We start from the raw sequence: 14,406 nt of genomic DNA on the forward strand, positions 1-14,406 counted from the left end.
TGTCACCCAGTGCAGACATTCCTAAACAAGTTCTAATGGGCCTCGTTTTTTTATTAATATTTCAACAATTTGTATGTAAGAATCTCCTAGTGGAGGCGTTCAACAGGCAAAGTTGTATCACTGGGCACGAAATATATCGTAAAAGGAACTTGAGCCTAGTCAAGGACATGACATTTGTTATGTTATTAAAGCATACGACACTTGAATGCCGCATGTGTGTCAATAGAGGGCATTATTTATTTAAGAAACTGGGCACTTCAAAGGATACATACACGCAGAGAGAGAGACAGAGAGAGAAAGTGAATACAATGTCCTTTTCATTTGCATGACAATTCATTTCAAATGCACATGGATATATGGAAATGTCGCCAACCTAAGGCGCTCTCGTTGTTGCCATTGACCGTATACGCTTAAATCGAACCACCGAGTTTATGGTGGGCCACCATTTGGGTTGGCAACATAACCACCACGCCCACATACCAGCACGCAAAAGCGGAAATGGTAGGCCGCCGTCCCCCATCCTTGCCTCCCACCCATTTGTTATATAATCAAATGTTTCTCTCAACCACACTCTCTCTCTCCTCTCTTCTGTCTCTCACTCGATTTTTCACTCTATCTCTCGTCGTCTCTGCGGAAAATGAGAGCGTGCAACAATTTTTGTAATACCCGCAGTACGTTGAACTTGGCCCAAATACCCAAATGTTTCGGTTTGAGTGCAAAGTTCTTCTCTTAGCCTGCCCAACTCACAAATTTTGGCATAAGCAAGGTAACATAGCCAGATGCCCGAATTCCCCCAGAGGGAGGCGTCAAACAAAGTGCGAGCGTTAATCTTCTTTTGGTTTATCATGCTTATGGTGCTCCAGCATGATAGCCACTGTGGGCCTTTCATGGCGAAAGAGTCTACAATACAAAAATGAGGAGAAATACATAAAACGATTATTTACACTATGAGGGACAACATTAATTATCTATTCGAAAAGGATTAAATTTCATTTTAAATCGTTAATTTAGATAAAATCATTAATAACCACTGTGCAGACCGACTGTACCCCTTTCTGTGGAAGCTCGAGAGCATCCAAGCCAGGACATAGTCATAAGTCATGCGCCATCCATTTTTCGTAAGCGGAAACTTTATGCTAATGGTCTAAGCTGCCAGACGTAACCAACTAGAGTTTCCTTCATTAAATGCGCCCGTTGAGGAAATGGCCTTAAATGAAACTCGAAACTTTTGCATTTAGGTTTTTTGTTTTCTTTTGTTTTTCAAGATCATATTTACTTCAATCACAGCACAGAATACAGAGAATATTATCTAATGGTTTATTTATATAGTCTGGAAAAAGGAAATTTTGAAACGAAACTTAAGGTAAAAACAAAAAACTATTGTCGGGTGATGTGTTTTTGTTGTTGTTTGTTGTTCTGTGTGTCTTCACTTCAACTGACGAGTTGCGGATGGTTTGATGGTTGGCGTGAGTCGAAGAATAGTAATAGCAGCGGAGAAAGTTAGTTAATTGGTAAATGGAAAATTGAAAATTATATGAAAACAAAGCAGGTGATTGGGAGTTTTTCTCTCTTTTTTCATTCTCATGTATGTACGAGGAGTATATATATATGTATTTATGTGTATAGATTTGTATTTATGTTGTTTCTTTACTATTTTGGGGTTTTCAATTCAATTTTGTGTTTTTTTTTTTTTTTTTTTTTGTTTCTAGTGCTAAGTTCAATGTTTAACACACAACTAACATTTAGAGTATTATAATATGTACCATTTAGTTTAGTTAATGCGATTATATATATGTATGTATGTAGTTTACGTTACTAGTTTACGTTAGTTGCTAGAGTTGTTCTGACTTTGTTTCCTTAGAGTTGCTCTACTTTAAGATCAGGTTTTGAAATGTTTATGCTTTCTTGTGGTACAATAGTTTTTTGAGCTGTTGCATGATTGTTGCGAGTTGCATGAACTAAGATAGACAAAAAAAAAACTATTTTATAAGCTAATACCTAAATTAGACCAAAAATGTGGTTAATCTAGATTACAGCACAAAAACAATATATAAGACAATAAAATATAATCTCAATTGGGGAACTTAAATCTCTGTAAACAATTAACAATAGATTAATAGTTAAAACATATATTTAAAAAATTTTAAAAACTAGCAGCTGCATTTGAGCACAATGTGTGGTTTCCTTTAAACCTCCCTGCCCTGGGTTACTCGGTTTCCTGCTTTTTGCTAGGAAAATTTCTTTAAAAATTAGAATTACAATTCAGCCTTCCGTCCCTTGACTAAAACAACACAGTATCCTGCGATGCCAGGTGCTTTTAGTATAGATAATTGTGTGGAAAGACGGCACGAGGAGCCAGATGGTAAGGATCATGTTGATTGCGATAGCGCCGCGCCAGAAATACAGCAAGAACCTGGTGGAAATATTTAAAGTTAATAGAAATCATTGGAAACAGTAAGTTGTTAGAATTAAAAATATTTTGTTACTTAACTAATAAAATATAAAATTAGTTGACATCTTACCCAGTTGCTAGGCTAACCAAACTAATCAGGCGCTTAGTTAGTTAAATTGAAGGCATTTGCAGAGAATTTAAGTGTTAGTTTTAGAGAGAGTTGAGTTACATAAGTTGATTGCTTGCGTTTTTTGGTTTGTTTAAATGAATAAACACATAGCTCTATGTATACGTATATATATATTGGTATGTATATATGTCTAAAGTTGTATATGTATATAATTTATATTTATGAACTAACACACACATTAGGTGTGGATTATATATACGTGTATATATATGTATATATAGATGGTAAAAATATAGAGATGCTCGTATAATATGTATTATAGACCCAAGTTCCATCAAGTCCAAGACCCACAATTATTGTATGAAAAGTGAAATTTACACATTGACATAAACTTTCTTTGTTTTTTTGTAGAGACACAAACACACATATGTATGTATATACGTGTAGGTATGCATACTTTTTTTTCTTTTTGCTATTGTGTCTGGGATTAGTTTGATTAGTTATGTGGGAGAATTTATAGGAAAGCGCTTGGCAAGCCTCGCGGATCCTTCTGATTGCGATAGCGCACTGTTAACCAAACACCAACGAACTGAATGCAGCATGTGTTAATAATAATAATAGTCAGATTCATTAGGATTAGAGTGCACACAGCTAGTTATTGTGTTGTCACCTACCTCAGTAAAGCTAAAGAAAATGCCCAAACCACCGCATAACTTGAAAGCATAGTTGATCTTATCCTCCAATAGTGGGCCACATGGCTGACATTGGCACAGCGAATCCGAAGAGTCAGCGCAGCATTCCTGATTAATCAATTCACACGAGGGCTCATCTGTCATATGAACGCCAGCAACAGAGTTGGTGGCAGTGCTGCTGGTGGCATTGAAACCGCAGCAAAGGAAACTATCCTGGACCTGTTTGCGTAGCACTGGTGGAACTGTCTTCCATCCCTGTTCGGCAAATTGCTGCTGCTGCTCAGAATTGACAGCCAGACAAGAGCTGGCAATAGAAAACTGGATGAGGAACAACATGAATAGTATTATCATATACTGTATATCTAAAAGTTAAAGCAAAACCAGGTTAATACATTGAATACTAATGGCTCGAAATATAAAAAGTATTATTGCTTGTATGCAGAAGAAGACCAATGTTAAATGGCCATTCCCCTTTGTTGTTGACACATTTCGATTTCTTTAAGGCTACCAGTCTTTTCTTTTTATATACTACGACATCCAAAGAGAAATTAATGTATGAAATACTTAAATATTGATGAATGCTTCTACTTTGCTTCCTAAAATCGCGTTTCTATAATAAACATTTGCTATCAACTTACAATGTACATACAAAATGTTGTTAATAGATCAGGTCAATGTTTATAGATAGCTTTTACTGACGGCAGCGATACATACATACATACGTATGTAAACTAGTCTGTGCTAAAGAAAAACAAAAGTCGGGCATGGTCATAATTTGAGTCATTATGGGGTTGCTTTCTCCCCAAGTTCTTTCTTCCTCTATTATTCATACAAAATCTGCGGAAGTATGTGTACTTAGACAACAATTCGACATGTCGCGACCTTCAGCTGCTTCACAGACTGACTGACTGACTAACTGGCATAAATATGTGCATACATAGCTAACCATAGCTAGACAAAGTATAAAAATTTCCATATGAAAAGGTTTTTACGACGTTGTTTTAAAAAGGATACGAAGAAGAGCATCACTTGATGATGCTTGACAGCGCCAGCAAGGCCCAGCATTGAGATGCAGATGAGTATCACACCGCAGGCGAGGATTCCACCCACAATGGGTAGGTTGGTGACAATAGAGGCAGCCCGAGCATAGACACCTACGCCAATCAGCAAGAAGCCAATCATCTGCAAGAAAAAGAATGCGTGGAAGAAGCAGAAACAGAAAAAGGATGATGAGTACAGACATGTATAGATACAATTTCTTTACACAAAAAAATACTGGAAGGACACCACTTGCTACCATAAGTCGATACCAGCGCACATGGTATCTAATCACTGGCACCTGTACCCAAAAATCAATATGCAAACAAAATAAACTGTTTTGCAATTATCCATATTTTCGTATTGTTTATCATGGGTGTAGCGAAAGGGCTTTGCTTTATTACAAGTGGCCATTAAGTCATGTTAAAAAACAGATTTACAACTCGATTAGATAAGTTTTAAACGTAGATTTATATAGGTATGTATGTACATACATATTTTATTTAGATATTTTATCCCCCCAGTCGGGATTTTAACAACATCCATGGAGGTATTGTTGTTATTTGTGTGTTTTGAAATTCCCTTCCTCTTCCTGGTTGTTGTTGTTGTTTGTATTTGTTTAATTGAATTAACTTACCACGTATAGAATATTGAGCGCTATTAGCGCGTTTTTTGAGCAATTAAAATTTCCACACATATTTCTGTTTTTTTATTTGATACTTTTCCAAGTTTAAATTAAGTATCTACTTATTTTTCAGCAGCAGCGTTCCGTCTTTCTTTAATCCTCTTGGCGTTGCTCAACACGGGATATAAATGACAGTACTGCAAAGAGCTGGAGCTAAGTCGATAACAACATATCGATAGTTTTAAAACAATTAACTTGGCGCCAACGTTATCACATGCACTTATCAACGCAAGTTAAGAATAATACTATACATAGTATCTTGTATTCCACAAAATCAATTTGTCTTAAAGCAGTTTAAACGTGCTATTACCATGTACCAACGGTTGAAAAGCTTACTAACAAAATCAAGTCGACCGGCATACCCGCTTGTTTCTTTCTTTCACAAGAATAATTGTACGAATACTGCTGTAGCCTTATCAAAATGTAAAATGTCTGTTTCATAAAAACGTAAACATCTTGGCAAGCAAAAAGTCTTCCCTTTATTTATTTATTTATTTGATGGACTTCAATTAACTGGAAAATTACTTTGACGCATTTGTTGTAAAGGTTTTTGCAAAAGTCTACCAAAAATTTGTTGCAACTCCAGTTATCTTTGCTCTTGTTTACATTATTGCCAATTACTGAAAGCATTTTCTGGTATTACTGCGTACAATATCAGGCCCATGCTGACTATAAAAGACTGAGGAGTTTTCATACACAAACAACTACTCAAGTGGTGAAAATGAAACTGCAAATCGCTCTCTGTTTTGTGATCCCGGTTGTAGCCTGCAATTTGGTCCATGCCTACGATAAGGATGGACAACCGGGCTGCAAAACGCAAGAGGAATTGGATATTGGAGTCTTCCGGGACAATTGGGATCCCACATCGTACTGGAAGTGCGAGGTCCTCAACGAGGCTGCCACCAGAATTAAATGCCCCAGTGAGATGGGCTATTTGGATAGCGTAAAGGAATGCGTCAACTGGGAGAGTTGGAATTGGGAGGAGCCCGCAGAGCCCATAAGCGAGGTGGAAGATGAATAAACAAATTGTTCAATGAGTGATGACATTTTTAATAGTCATTAAATTTGAAAAAAAAAAAATATAAAGAACTCCGAAGAACTTAACCAATGAAATTTAGACAACTAAATGTACGTTGTGAACGATATAGAAAAACAGATAAATGTGGGTTAGGGGAATCAATCGCGGGTGCGAAGTCCCCAAATGGAAGTGCGACGTGTTCCCACTGTTGGTCGGGCCACCGAACTGTGTATGAATTTGTTGATGCCCATTTTGGGCATTTGTTTCTCCAGCACCTCCATTGCGGCGTCAGAAAGCATACCGAATATATCCAAATAATTGAGTGAGGGCATTCCCTTCAATTCGCTAGAAGACATGACAGAAGAAAACTGTTAGCAAAATGATACTTTTTTTAAATGTGAGAACTTACATAAATGTTGTGGCAGGAATAAGGTAACAACGGGAGAGGGACAAGTACTCCAGCATGTTAAATTTCATAATGGAAGCTATAGATGTTGGTGTAAGACTGTTGCAATCAGATAAGTCCAGTTCCAACAGTTGTGGACAGCGTTTCTGCAACGTGACCACGTCTGAAACGAATGCGAAATGGTTAAAAATTAATCCGTTAAGTTTAAATAGTCTTTCAAAGTCGGATGCTCACGTGAGTCAAAAAGGACGCGTCGGCAACCTGCCACATTAAGGCGGATTACATTTGACGAAATATTAGCAACCAGAGCAGTAACCGCATCGGCACTTAGATCGGTCCAAGAAATGTTCAAACTACTCAAATTAGTCAAAGATTCCATCATAATTCGCACACTGTTGGCGGTGAGACCACTGGACATGGATAGATTTATAGTCTCAAGTGATTTGTTTTTCGAAATCTCCAGGCAGATTTCATCATTTAGTTCAGCATGTTCCAAACTCAGTTTCTTCAGCTGTCGGCAATGTGCCAGTAGTGTTTGCAATGAGATTTGAGATATGGAAGCCAAACTTAAATCCAAATACTGTAGACGAGACTGAAAGTCAATCGAGGAAGATGGTGCAAATGCGGGATCCTGAATCTGTTAAAAATAAAGTATATTGAAAATGTTAAGCTTTTTGAGAGTTTCTAAACTTACCTCAGCTTGAGCCAGGCGAAGTACTAGTATACCACGTAAAACTATCTGTTCAAGGGCTGTAGGACATAAGGTACGCAGTCCAAGATCTAAACGTGTCCATAGCGTTTCGTCACGGGCACAGCGATTGAATCGTCGGCACACGGTAGCCATGCGCAGTAGGGTCTTTTTAGGCAACCATTTGAAGATGCCCAACAAAATCTCATCCGACAACTTGTCAAAATAGTTTATGCCGCTGATAATGTGGGCACTCACTAAGGGAGTGCGATAGACAAAAAAGTTCCCTCCTGTTCTTAGCAGATTCTTTTGCAAGGATGTCGGAGCGACCGGCAGAGGAGCAGTGGTCGGTGGTATATGCTTCTTTTGCTGGCGCAACAAAGCTTGCTTGCTAGTTGAGGGCAGCAAATTAAGAATTGGAGAAGCCGTCGGATTATTGCCAGTGACCGTAATTAAAGGATTGCGAGTACGTTTGTTGGGAGAATCAGTTTGACTGTTAGTTGTAACTGTGGCCAAGGGATTACGAGTCCGTTTACTAGGGGAATTGGAATTGCTGCTGATCTCGGACGCTAGAACAGTCATCTTGGCTTGTGATGTAGCATCTTCAGGATGGAGTTCCACTACAGTTGCGTTGTGGCTATCACAACTACTGTCCTCCAGTGTAACGTTTGCCGTGTTGGAACCGAGGGCCAGATTGATACGCTGCGCCTGCTGGTGGGCCATACGCGGTGCATTGGCATGAGGCGTAGTCTCGTTGGAATTCTCGTCACTAGTTGCACTTGCACTTACCGCCAAAGCAATGGCCGATGAGCTACTCTCCTCAGAGTCTAGCATGCCTATGCCCATTTCTTCAAGTGCCTCGTAAGTGAGAGCTGAGGGGGAAGATGCGTGTTCGTAGTACGACGCCACCGCAGTCTTTGAACTGGAGCTGGAGAGACCCGCAATTGTGGCGCTCTTACTTGTTGAGCGTTTTCTGTTGGCGGGGCAAAAATTAACATTAATTAAAAAGTGCACACTAGCGTTATGTCCATGGGTCAAGCACCTTTCATTTCAATTGCTCTTACTCAACAAAAATATAATTGTTTGACCTCATTTTAATTTTGTTTAATATTTTAATGGGCTGTGACGTCACAGCGCTTTGAAAATGTATAGTTTCTTATCAATCGCGTTCTTAAATGTTAATTAAAACTAGGCAACTTAATTACCTGGAAACAGGACACAAATTTTCAATGTTTTCCGCTGTTTTATGCTTGCGGGTGCTCATATTTACACTATAAATCAGGATCAAGAAATCTAAAAAACTTCGCGCTATTTTTATAGCGTTGCCACTACCAATTCTATATCCAACAGTCTGGCAACACGACCAAGTTTTAGATAACAACACAAACGTCGATAACGACAACTTTACGCCGATAACAACGATAATTTTTTCCCGATAACGATCACCTTGCTCTGATAGCGTCGATAACTTCGCTCCGATAATAGCGACAAAAATCGGAAAAATAACTATCGAGGGTCGTGCCATCACTAGCCCACAATGGCTGCGATTTGTCCACACGTAATTTTGCAAGAGGAGAAGAAATAAAAAAAATTGTTGACTTTAATTGTTAATTGCACATATAAAAACGATTGGCTAGTTGAAAACATACCACTGATTAATTATGGACGACGACATGGTGTTGAACCCAGGTCCACCTGGTGTCGATAATAATGCCAAGTCAGAGGAGAAAAATAAGGAGTGTGAGAAGGAGACGACATCAAGCAAGGCGGGCAAGTCGCGTCGCCGTTCCACATCTCGCCGCCGCTCGAACTCAAGGAGGCGTTCCCGCTCGCTGTCTCGATCACCCACACCACCACGACGCGGCCGCTATGGTTCTCCGGAATACGGACGTTTTGATCGCCGACGCCGCTTTGCCCCTCGCCGCTCGCCGGACCGTCGTAGATCGCCGCCATGGCGACGCTCTCCAATTCGGCGTGGTCGATCCCGCAGAGGAAGGTCTCGATCTCGCTCGCGCAGCAACAGTCCTGCCGGTGCAGGCCGCTGGTCGCCCAAAAAGAAACCAGCATCGCCTCCCCTACCCCGATCCAACCAGCCACCGGCTCAAATGTCGACCGGCTATAATGTGATGCCACCGCAAATGTATCAACAGCCTCCGTATGGAGCTGCACCCGATGTTGTCTATCACGGTCATCAGTATGGAATGCCTCAACCTAATGCCTTCGCATCGCGTGGCCCTCCCGGATATGTTGGCATGCAAGGACCGCCACCATCCCAGCCTAATTTTAATACCGCCTATGGTCCACCAGGGACCTGGGGCGTAAATGGTAAGTATTCAAACCACTTTTTTTATACTCTTGCAAATTACATGACATTAGAAATTTACTTGTACTAAAAAACTCGACACGCTTTAGTTGTCAATGTCAAACCACACTGAATGTAAATTATCAAATCATTTAATTCACATTCGATTGGAACTTTAAGTATTATAGACCTATAGTTACAATAAGAGAGTTTGAACAAACAAAACTTTGCATGGGTATATAAACCACGATAGACCAAAGCTAGCTTTAAACACTTTCGTTCAATTTTTTTTAGAGTATGGCCAACAAGTATGGTTACCCCAGCCCCAATTGACCACTGTGCCTCCGCCAGTTGCGCCGGAATCAGCTCTGGTTTCGGCACAACAGACGACAGTGGCTCCACCACCGCAGCAGCAGCAGCCGCCGGGACCACAACAACTGATCGATGACGGACAAAAACCTCCGGCGCTTGAGGGCGCAGGTTTGCCGCCACAGGATGGTAAGTGTTGGAAATGAATTCTACTCTTCTCAATGAACGAAAATTCACATGCAAACCTCTCACATTATTGTTTTATTATTGTTGTCATGATTACGCCCCTAACTAAAAAACAAAACAAAAACCAAAGAACCAAAAAACATAAAACATAAAGAACTTATAGCTAAAATAAAACAAAAAATTGTAAAGTTAAGGGAGCTAACACTACTGAACCGGGCAAAATGTTTTGAATTCCTGAAACTCAAATCAAAACTTAAAAAAAAAACCTCAAATCGTCCAAATTTTATTTGGCGACTTTTTTGTGTGTAGTCGACTGGACGCTCAACGTCGTCACCCACCCACAACATGCACGACTCTTCAACCCAACATGCCCGCCCGCCCCCCCAACGAGGACAGGCAGAACAAGCGCGATAAGCGACGCGGGGCCACGCGACACGGTCAGCCCAAATCCTGATCCGGCGACGTGCCGCCTTACCTTGTGTAACTAGTCGGGTGAAATGCACTCGCTGACTGCATTTTGTAAATGAAATTTTGAATAATTTCTATTTATATATTGGGAATGTGTATTAATTTGAGTTTTTCTTTTCTACCTACCTCAAATATGGCAGCTGTAGCCCAGGAGGCGGAGAATCAAAAGGACGAGCTAAAGAAGCAGCGAGCCAACTATGTGAAGAAAGTCTTGCTATTGAAGAAGGAAATGAAAGTGCTAAAAGAGCAACGAGAAGATTTAGCCGCCGGCGCAGAGCCACCAACCCCAACCACATCGAATTTTATTGAGGAAAATGATCGACTGCAGGTAAGAATCCTACAAAGCAAATGAGCCCACAAGCCTAAAACCCCTTTTTTTGCGCCAGGTTCAAATTAAAAAGAAATTGGACACAATCGAAAATGTTATTGATATGCTCAATGGCATCATTGGCGACGAAGAGCCCGAGGATGAACAGCGTAGAAAACCATTGGCCGAAAATGCAACAATTAACAGCAAAGAGGAGCCCTCGGCAACGACATCAAGCGATAGCTCTGGAGATAGTTCGGACTCTGACTCATCTACAAGCAGTTCATCAGATTCTTCATCCGATGACGATGGCGATGATGACGACAACGAAGATCAAAACGATGGCACGCCGACAGATCGTCTTAAAGACCGCGCCATCAAGTCAATGAAGGCCAAACAACAGCGAGGAATAGGCGAAAATATCTCGGCTACAACAGCAACTTCAAAAGCAGCAGGCGCCCACAACCAGCAACCAGTACAAAGCTATAATTTTGTGTTTTTCGATCCCGAGCAGCATTGGTGCGATAGTTGTGGCGTATTCCCAAAGACAGCGCGGGACTATCTGAAGCATTTGCATACCGAAGAACATATGAATCGTGACATTATTGAGACACCGTGGCATGTGGAAATCGATCATGATCCCTTTCCCACTTACGAGAATGCCCCTACCAAGCGTGTTCCAGTTCGTGGCATGCAGTTCTTGGTGCCAGCGAATGCCTGGTTCTGTAAACTCTGCAGCGTCTGGATCGGTGATTTGCATTGTGCTTCAGCGCATCTGAAATCTAGGCTGCATTCCAATCGTTATGAGGTGAGATGGCGAGAGACTCTGATTGTCAATGAGCAGTTTTTAAAATATCTCTTCCTCTGTCTTTGTAGCTATACCTAAAAAAGACTCCGAACTACGAAACGAACTGGTTCGCAAATCGTGATCGGGCCATTCAACAGCAAAAGGATAACGGCGAGGTCAAGAATAAAAAAACCAAAAAAGATGAGGAGACAGTCTCTAAGAAACGCAAAAAGAAGAGGTGATAACTACATTGCCTATAACCCAAATGTGAAATAAAACATTTCATTTTTCTCGTTCACAGTGATAAGAAGAAAAAGAAGCACAAGCATGGAAAGAACAAGCACAAGCGCAGTACTTCTTCATCATCGGATAGTTCGTCATCCGAAGATGAAAAAGCTCAGCAACCAAAGAAAGGCCGCACCGACGAGCAGGTGGACAAGTTATCAACTTCATCGAGCAATGTCTCAAACAATGGCTCCTCAATACGCGTTAGTATGCGTAAGCAAGAATCATCCACTGAACGCTCAGCTCCATTGAAGCCTGAAGTCGTGGTACACCCTGTAGCTCCGCCGCCTCCCATTATCAAGGATGCCCTCAATTCGGACGGACGCGGAAAATGGACATCTGCTGGCGGAGAGGAGCATATTGAAGATCAGAAAAATCGCGATGAGGCCATGTTGCAGCAATGGAACACAGTTCAGCCGGTGATCAGTGAGAGTGAGAAAAAGTTGCTGGAGCAACTCAAGGGAAAGCTAAAGAGTAAAACGCGCGACCATCATAAACCTAGCACCTCTGGGACAAATGCTGCAAGTGATGACAAGTTGAAGAGAAGCGGAGGAGGAAGCAACTCCACTACAAAAAGACGTACTCGCTCGCGCAGTCGTCCACATGAGACAAAGCGGCGCACCCGATCCCGTAGCGGTAGCCGTGGACGTCTTGATCGCGATCGCCGAGACAGAGAACGTGATCGTGATCGAGATCGTGCCCGTGATAGGGAGCGCGAACGAGAACGGGATCGCGATCGTGATCGTGACAGACGTCGCTCGCGCAGTCGTTCGCGCAGCCGTGGACGCAGACGCTTCTCGCGTTCGCCTCTAAGAGGCAGTCGGCGAAGCCGTTCGCGGGAGGCGCGACGTCGTCGCAGTAGTCGTAGCCCTAGCCACTCTGAAGATCGAGTGGAACGACCTGTCGTCAAGCATTCCGAATTTCGGCCACGCGCCCAACCCAACCAGAAATCCAGTGAGAGCAAACGGGACAAAAAGGAGACAACTGCCAAACCGAAAGTGTCTAAAACCAGCGCCAGCTCTAGTGGTGCAACGACGGGAGGCAAGAAGTTGCCATTTATTGGCAAAATGCCAGTGTTTAAGAAGCAACCGACTGCTTCTGCTGGTGTCGGTGATAACGCTGCAGCTGCTTATACTAATGGATCGCTAGAAGCGCCGCCACCGCCGCCGCCAGCACCTCTGGGCGGCGTTCATATGGCCCCAGCAGTTCCGCGTCTAGCAGCTCCAACAGTGGCTCAAATCCAAATGGCCATGATGGAAGATGCCTATGGCAATGCACCGCCTTTTCATCCCGACGCTGGCATGATGGTTGACTACGATGAATTGATGCCTGATCCTGTGCAATTTGCCAATTTGATGTCTCATGTTCCACCGCCACCACCGCCTGGAGACGGATCAGATGGAGATACAATTGGCAAAGATTCAGATGGAAACGAACAGCAGGCAATTGAAAACGACGAAGAGGATGTTCTGCCGCCCGGCATTGATGAAGCTGAAACTGATCTTGTGCCGCAGCCATTGGACGCTGCAGATCAGCCTAGGGATGGTGAACTACCCAAAGATCTGGCCGAAGCACTTGACATCATATTTCCTACAGATGGTGTCATAGGCGAAGTGGCTGACGAAGCCAGTCAAATCCCAAGCGAGCCGCAGACAGTTACGACCATTATGGAGGACACAACTGTGTTGAGTGAGCATAATCTTCTGGACTTGGCCAATCAGGGCATACATTTGGTGACCATCGATGAAACTTCGACATCGAGCCCAATAACAACACCAACAGAGGCAACTGTCCCAACCTCGGCTCCGGCTGCAGATATAATTGAAGAACCTAAATCCTTAGACTCGCCTAAAAATACATTGACATCAATCCAGGGTGAACAAATCCCGCTGGTGAATGGAAAATCAACAGATGACGCCTTAACGCGCGGCACAATCAGTGTAAATCATACAGACGCCATTGATATTCCCATGCCTGGATCACCACAACCACCGCAACCACTACAAAGTGCCGCTTACATCGCTGACGCCGTCTCAGAGACTAAGGATATGGAGGAGAAGATGATGGACCTTGAAGATATATCCAAGCCGACAGAATCAACCTCAGACTTGGAGAAAATGCGCCATCAGGCAGAATTGGACGAGTTGGCCATGCTGGGTATCGATAGTAGCGACATGGCGGCACAATGTATGTAGAGAGACAGAATGGCCACATCACCTTCACCCCATCATCAAAGACTCACACTCACACACTTTCTCGCCACATCGACAGTTTTTTTAATCTTAATTATGTTTGCTCGATGCTCAATTATTTTTCTGTATACTCTTCCTTCTATAGATGCATTATAAACTTTGGTTGGACTTTTTCCCAGCTATCGAGTGACGCATGCTGACTCCTTATCCTTCTTCTTTACATTTCAACAACATACGCAAGAGAAAAAAACGAGGCGTCAAGAAAATATGTAATAATCCATTTTAGTTTTTACCTTAAAAAGCTTGCTGCTCCCCTCCTGGGAGTGCGTTTTATGTGACACAATGTTTTTAAGTAAATAAATGCGCATATATGTATATAATATATGTATGATGGAAGTAGGAATCGAGCGGCATTATTTTGTTGAAAATCTGTGTAGCACAAGTTAATAGAAGGATGGCAAAAACTTTAGTAAAATATCTTTATCCTACAATATATTATTTTCAAAAGCCGCGTTCACGTA

The 14,406-nt window shown here is 42.0% G+C and overlaps 4 protein-coding genes across 6 annotated transcripts; 2 read left to right on the forward strand and 2 right to left on the reverse strand.

Annotated features, from left to right (window-relative positions):
- Positions 1-1,294: 1,294 nt before the first annotated feature.
- Positions 1,295-5,053, reverse strand: Tsp97E (Tetraspanin 97E). 2 transcript variants are annotated; one of them, XR_011033469.1, is made up of 5 exons: positions 4,890-5,053; positions 4,229-4,396; positions 3,197-3,568; positions 2,523-3,111; positions 1,295-2,413 (listed from the first exon to the last, which is right to left on the reverse strand). XR_011033469.1 is itself a non-coding variant. In XM_068299452.1 (4 exons), the coding sequence occupies exons 1-4, from the start codon at positions 4,947-4,949 to the stop codon at positions 2,318-2,320; spliced, it is 696 nt and encodes a 231-aa protein (XP_068155553.1). In that variant the 5' UTR covers positions 4,950-5,053; the 3' UTR covers positions 1,295-2,317. The 2 variants fall into 2 exon arrangements, 1 of the variants encoding a protein (XP_068155553.1); XM_068299452.1 differs by lacking the exon at positions 2,523-3,111.
- Positions 5,054-5,626: 573 nt separating this feature from the next.
- Positions 5,627-6,050, forward strand: LOC137585245 (uncharacterized). Its single transcript, XM_068300946.1, has one exon. It carries the CDS (start codon positions 5,659-5,661, stop codon positions 5,956-5,958), a length of 300 nt encoding a protein of 99 aa, XP_068157047.1. The 5' UTR covers positions 5,627-5,658; the 3' UTR covers positions 5,959-6,050.
- Positions 5,654-8,395, reverse strand: Skp2 (S-phase kinase-associated protein 2). The gene is made up of 5 exons (XM_068300945.1): positions 8,255-8,395; positions 7,056-8,022; positions 6,596-6,998; positions 6,365-6,524; positions 5,654-6,300 (listed from the first exon to the last, which is right to left on the reverse strand). The coding sequence occupies exons 1-5, from the start codon at positions 8,311-8,313 to the stop codon at positions 6,114-6,116; spliced, it is 1,776 nt and encodes a 591-aa protein (XP_068157046.1). The 5' UTR covers positions 8,314-8,395; the 3' UTR covers positions 5,654-6,113.
- A 180-nt stretch (positions 8,396-8,575) lies between these two features.
- On the forward strand, positions 8,576-14,288 carry LOC137584239 (zinc finger matrin-type protein CG9776). Of its 2 annotated transcripts, XM_068299530.1 has the most exons (7): positions 8,576-9,374; positions 9,646-9,849; positions 10,455-10,642; positions 10,701-11,429; positions 11,498-11,646; positions 11,710-13,880; positions 14,031-14,288. In XM_068299530.1, the coding sequence occupies exons 1-7, from the start codon at positions 8,711-8,713 to the stop codon at positions 14,039-14,041; spliced, it is 4,116 nt and encodes a 1,371-aa protein (XP_068155631.1). In that variant the 5' UTR covers positions 8,576-8,710; the 3' UTR covers positions 14,042-14,288. The 2 variants fall into 2 exon arrangements, with proteins under 2 accessions (XP_068155631.1, XP_068155632.1); XM_068299531.1 differs by lacking the exons at positions 8,576-9,374; positions 9,646-9,849 and adding an exon at positions 10,208-10,365.
- Positions 14,289-14,406: the final 118 nt, after the last annotated feature.

This window comes from Drosophila tropicalis, unplaced genomic scaffold (assembly GCF_018151085.1).
Source record: "Drosophila tropicalis isolate 14030-0801.00 unplaced genomic scaffold, ASM1815108v1 contig_878, whole genome shotgun sequence".
In the NCBI taxonomy this organism is placed as follows: domain Eukaryota; kingdom Metazoa; phylum Arthropoda; class Insecta; order Diptera; family Drosophilidae; genus Drosophila; species Drosophila tropicalis.

Excerpts from the sequence above, each read along its gene's own strand:
- Tsp97E (XM_068299452.1), bottom strand. The coding sequence starts at position 4,949 with ATGTGTGGAAATTTTAATTGCTCAAAAAACGCGCTAATAGCGCTCAAT. Across the intron at positions 3,569-4,228 it reads ATCAAGTGATGCTCTTCTTC|TATATGATAATACTATTCAT; the intron begins GTATCCTTTTTA and ends TTAGATATACAG. Across the intron at positions 2,414-3,196 it reads TTTTCTTTAGCTTTACTGAG|GTTCTTGCTGTATTTCTGGC; the intron begins GTAGGTGACAAC and ends TATTTCCACCAG.
- LOC137584239 (XM_068299530.1), top strand. The coding sequence starts at position 8,711 with ATGGACGACGACATGGTGTTGAACCCAGGTCCACCTGGTGTCGATAAT. Across the intron at positions 9,375-9,645 it reads AGGGACCTGGGGCGTAAATG|AGTATGGCCAACAAGTATGG; the intron begins GTAAGTATTCAA and ends AATTTTTTTTAG. Across the intron at positions 11,647-11,709 it reads AAGAAACGCAAAAAGAAGAG|TGATAAGAAGAAAAAGAAGC; the intron begins GTGATAACTACA and ends TCTCGTTCACAG.
- LOC137585245 (XM_068300946.1), top strand. The coding sequence starts at position 5,659 with ATGAAACTGCAAATCGCTCTCTGTTTTGTGATCCCGGTTGTAGCCTGC.
- Skp2 (XM_068300945.1), bottom strand. The coding sequence starts at position 8,313 with ATGAGCACCCGCAAGCATAAAACAGCGGAAAACATTGAAAATTTGTGT. Across the intron at positions 8,023-8,254 it reads AATTTGTGTCCTGTTTCCAG|AAAACGCTCAACAAGTAAGA; the intron begins GTAATTAAGTTG and ends CCCCGCCAACAG. Across the intron at positions 6,301-6,364 it reads ATTCCTGCCACAACATTTAT|CGAATTGAAGGGAATGCCCT; the intron begins GTAAGTTCTCAC and ends CATGTCTTCTAG.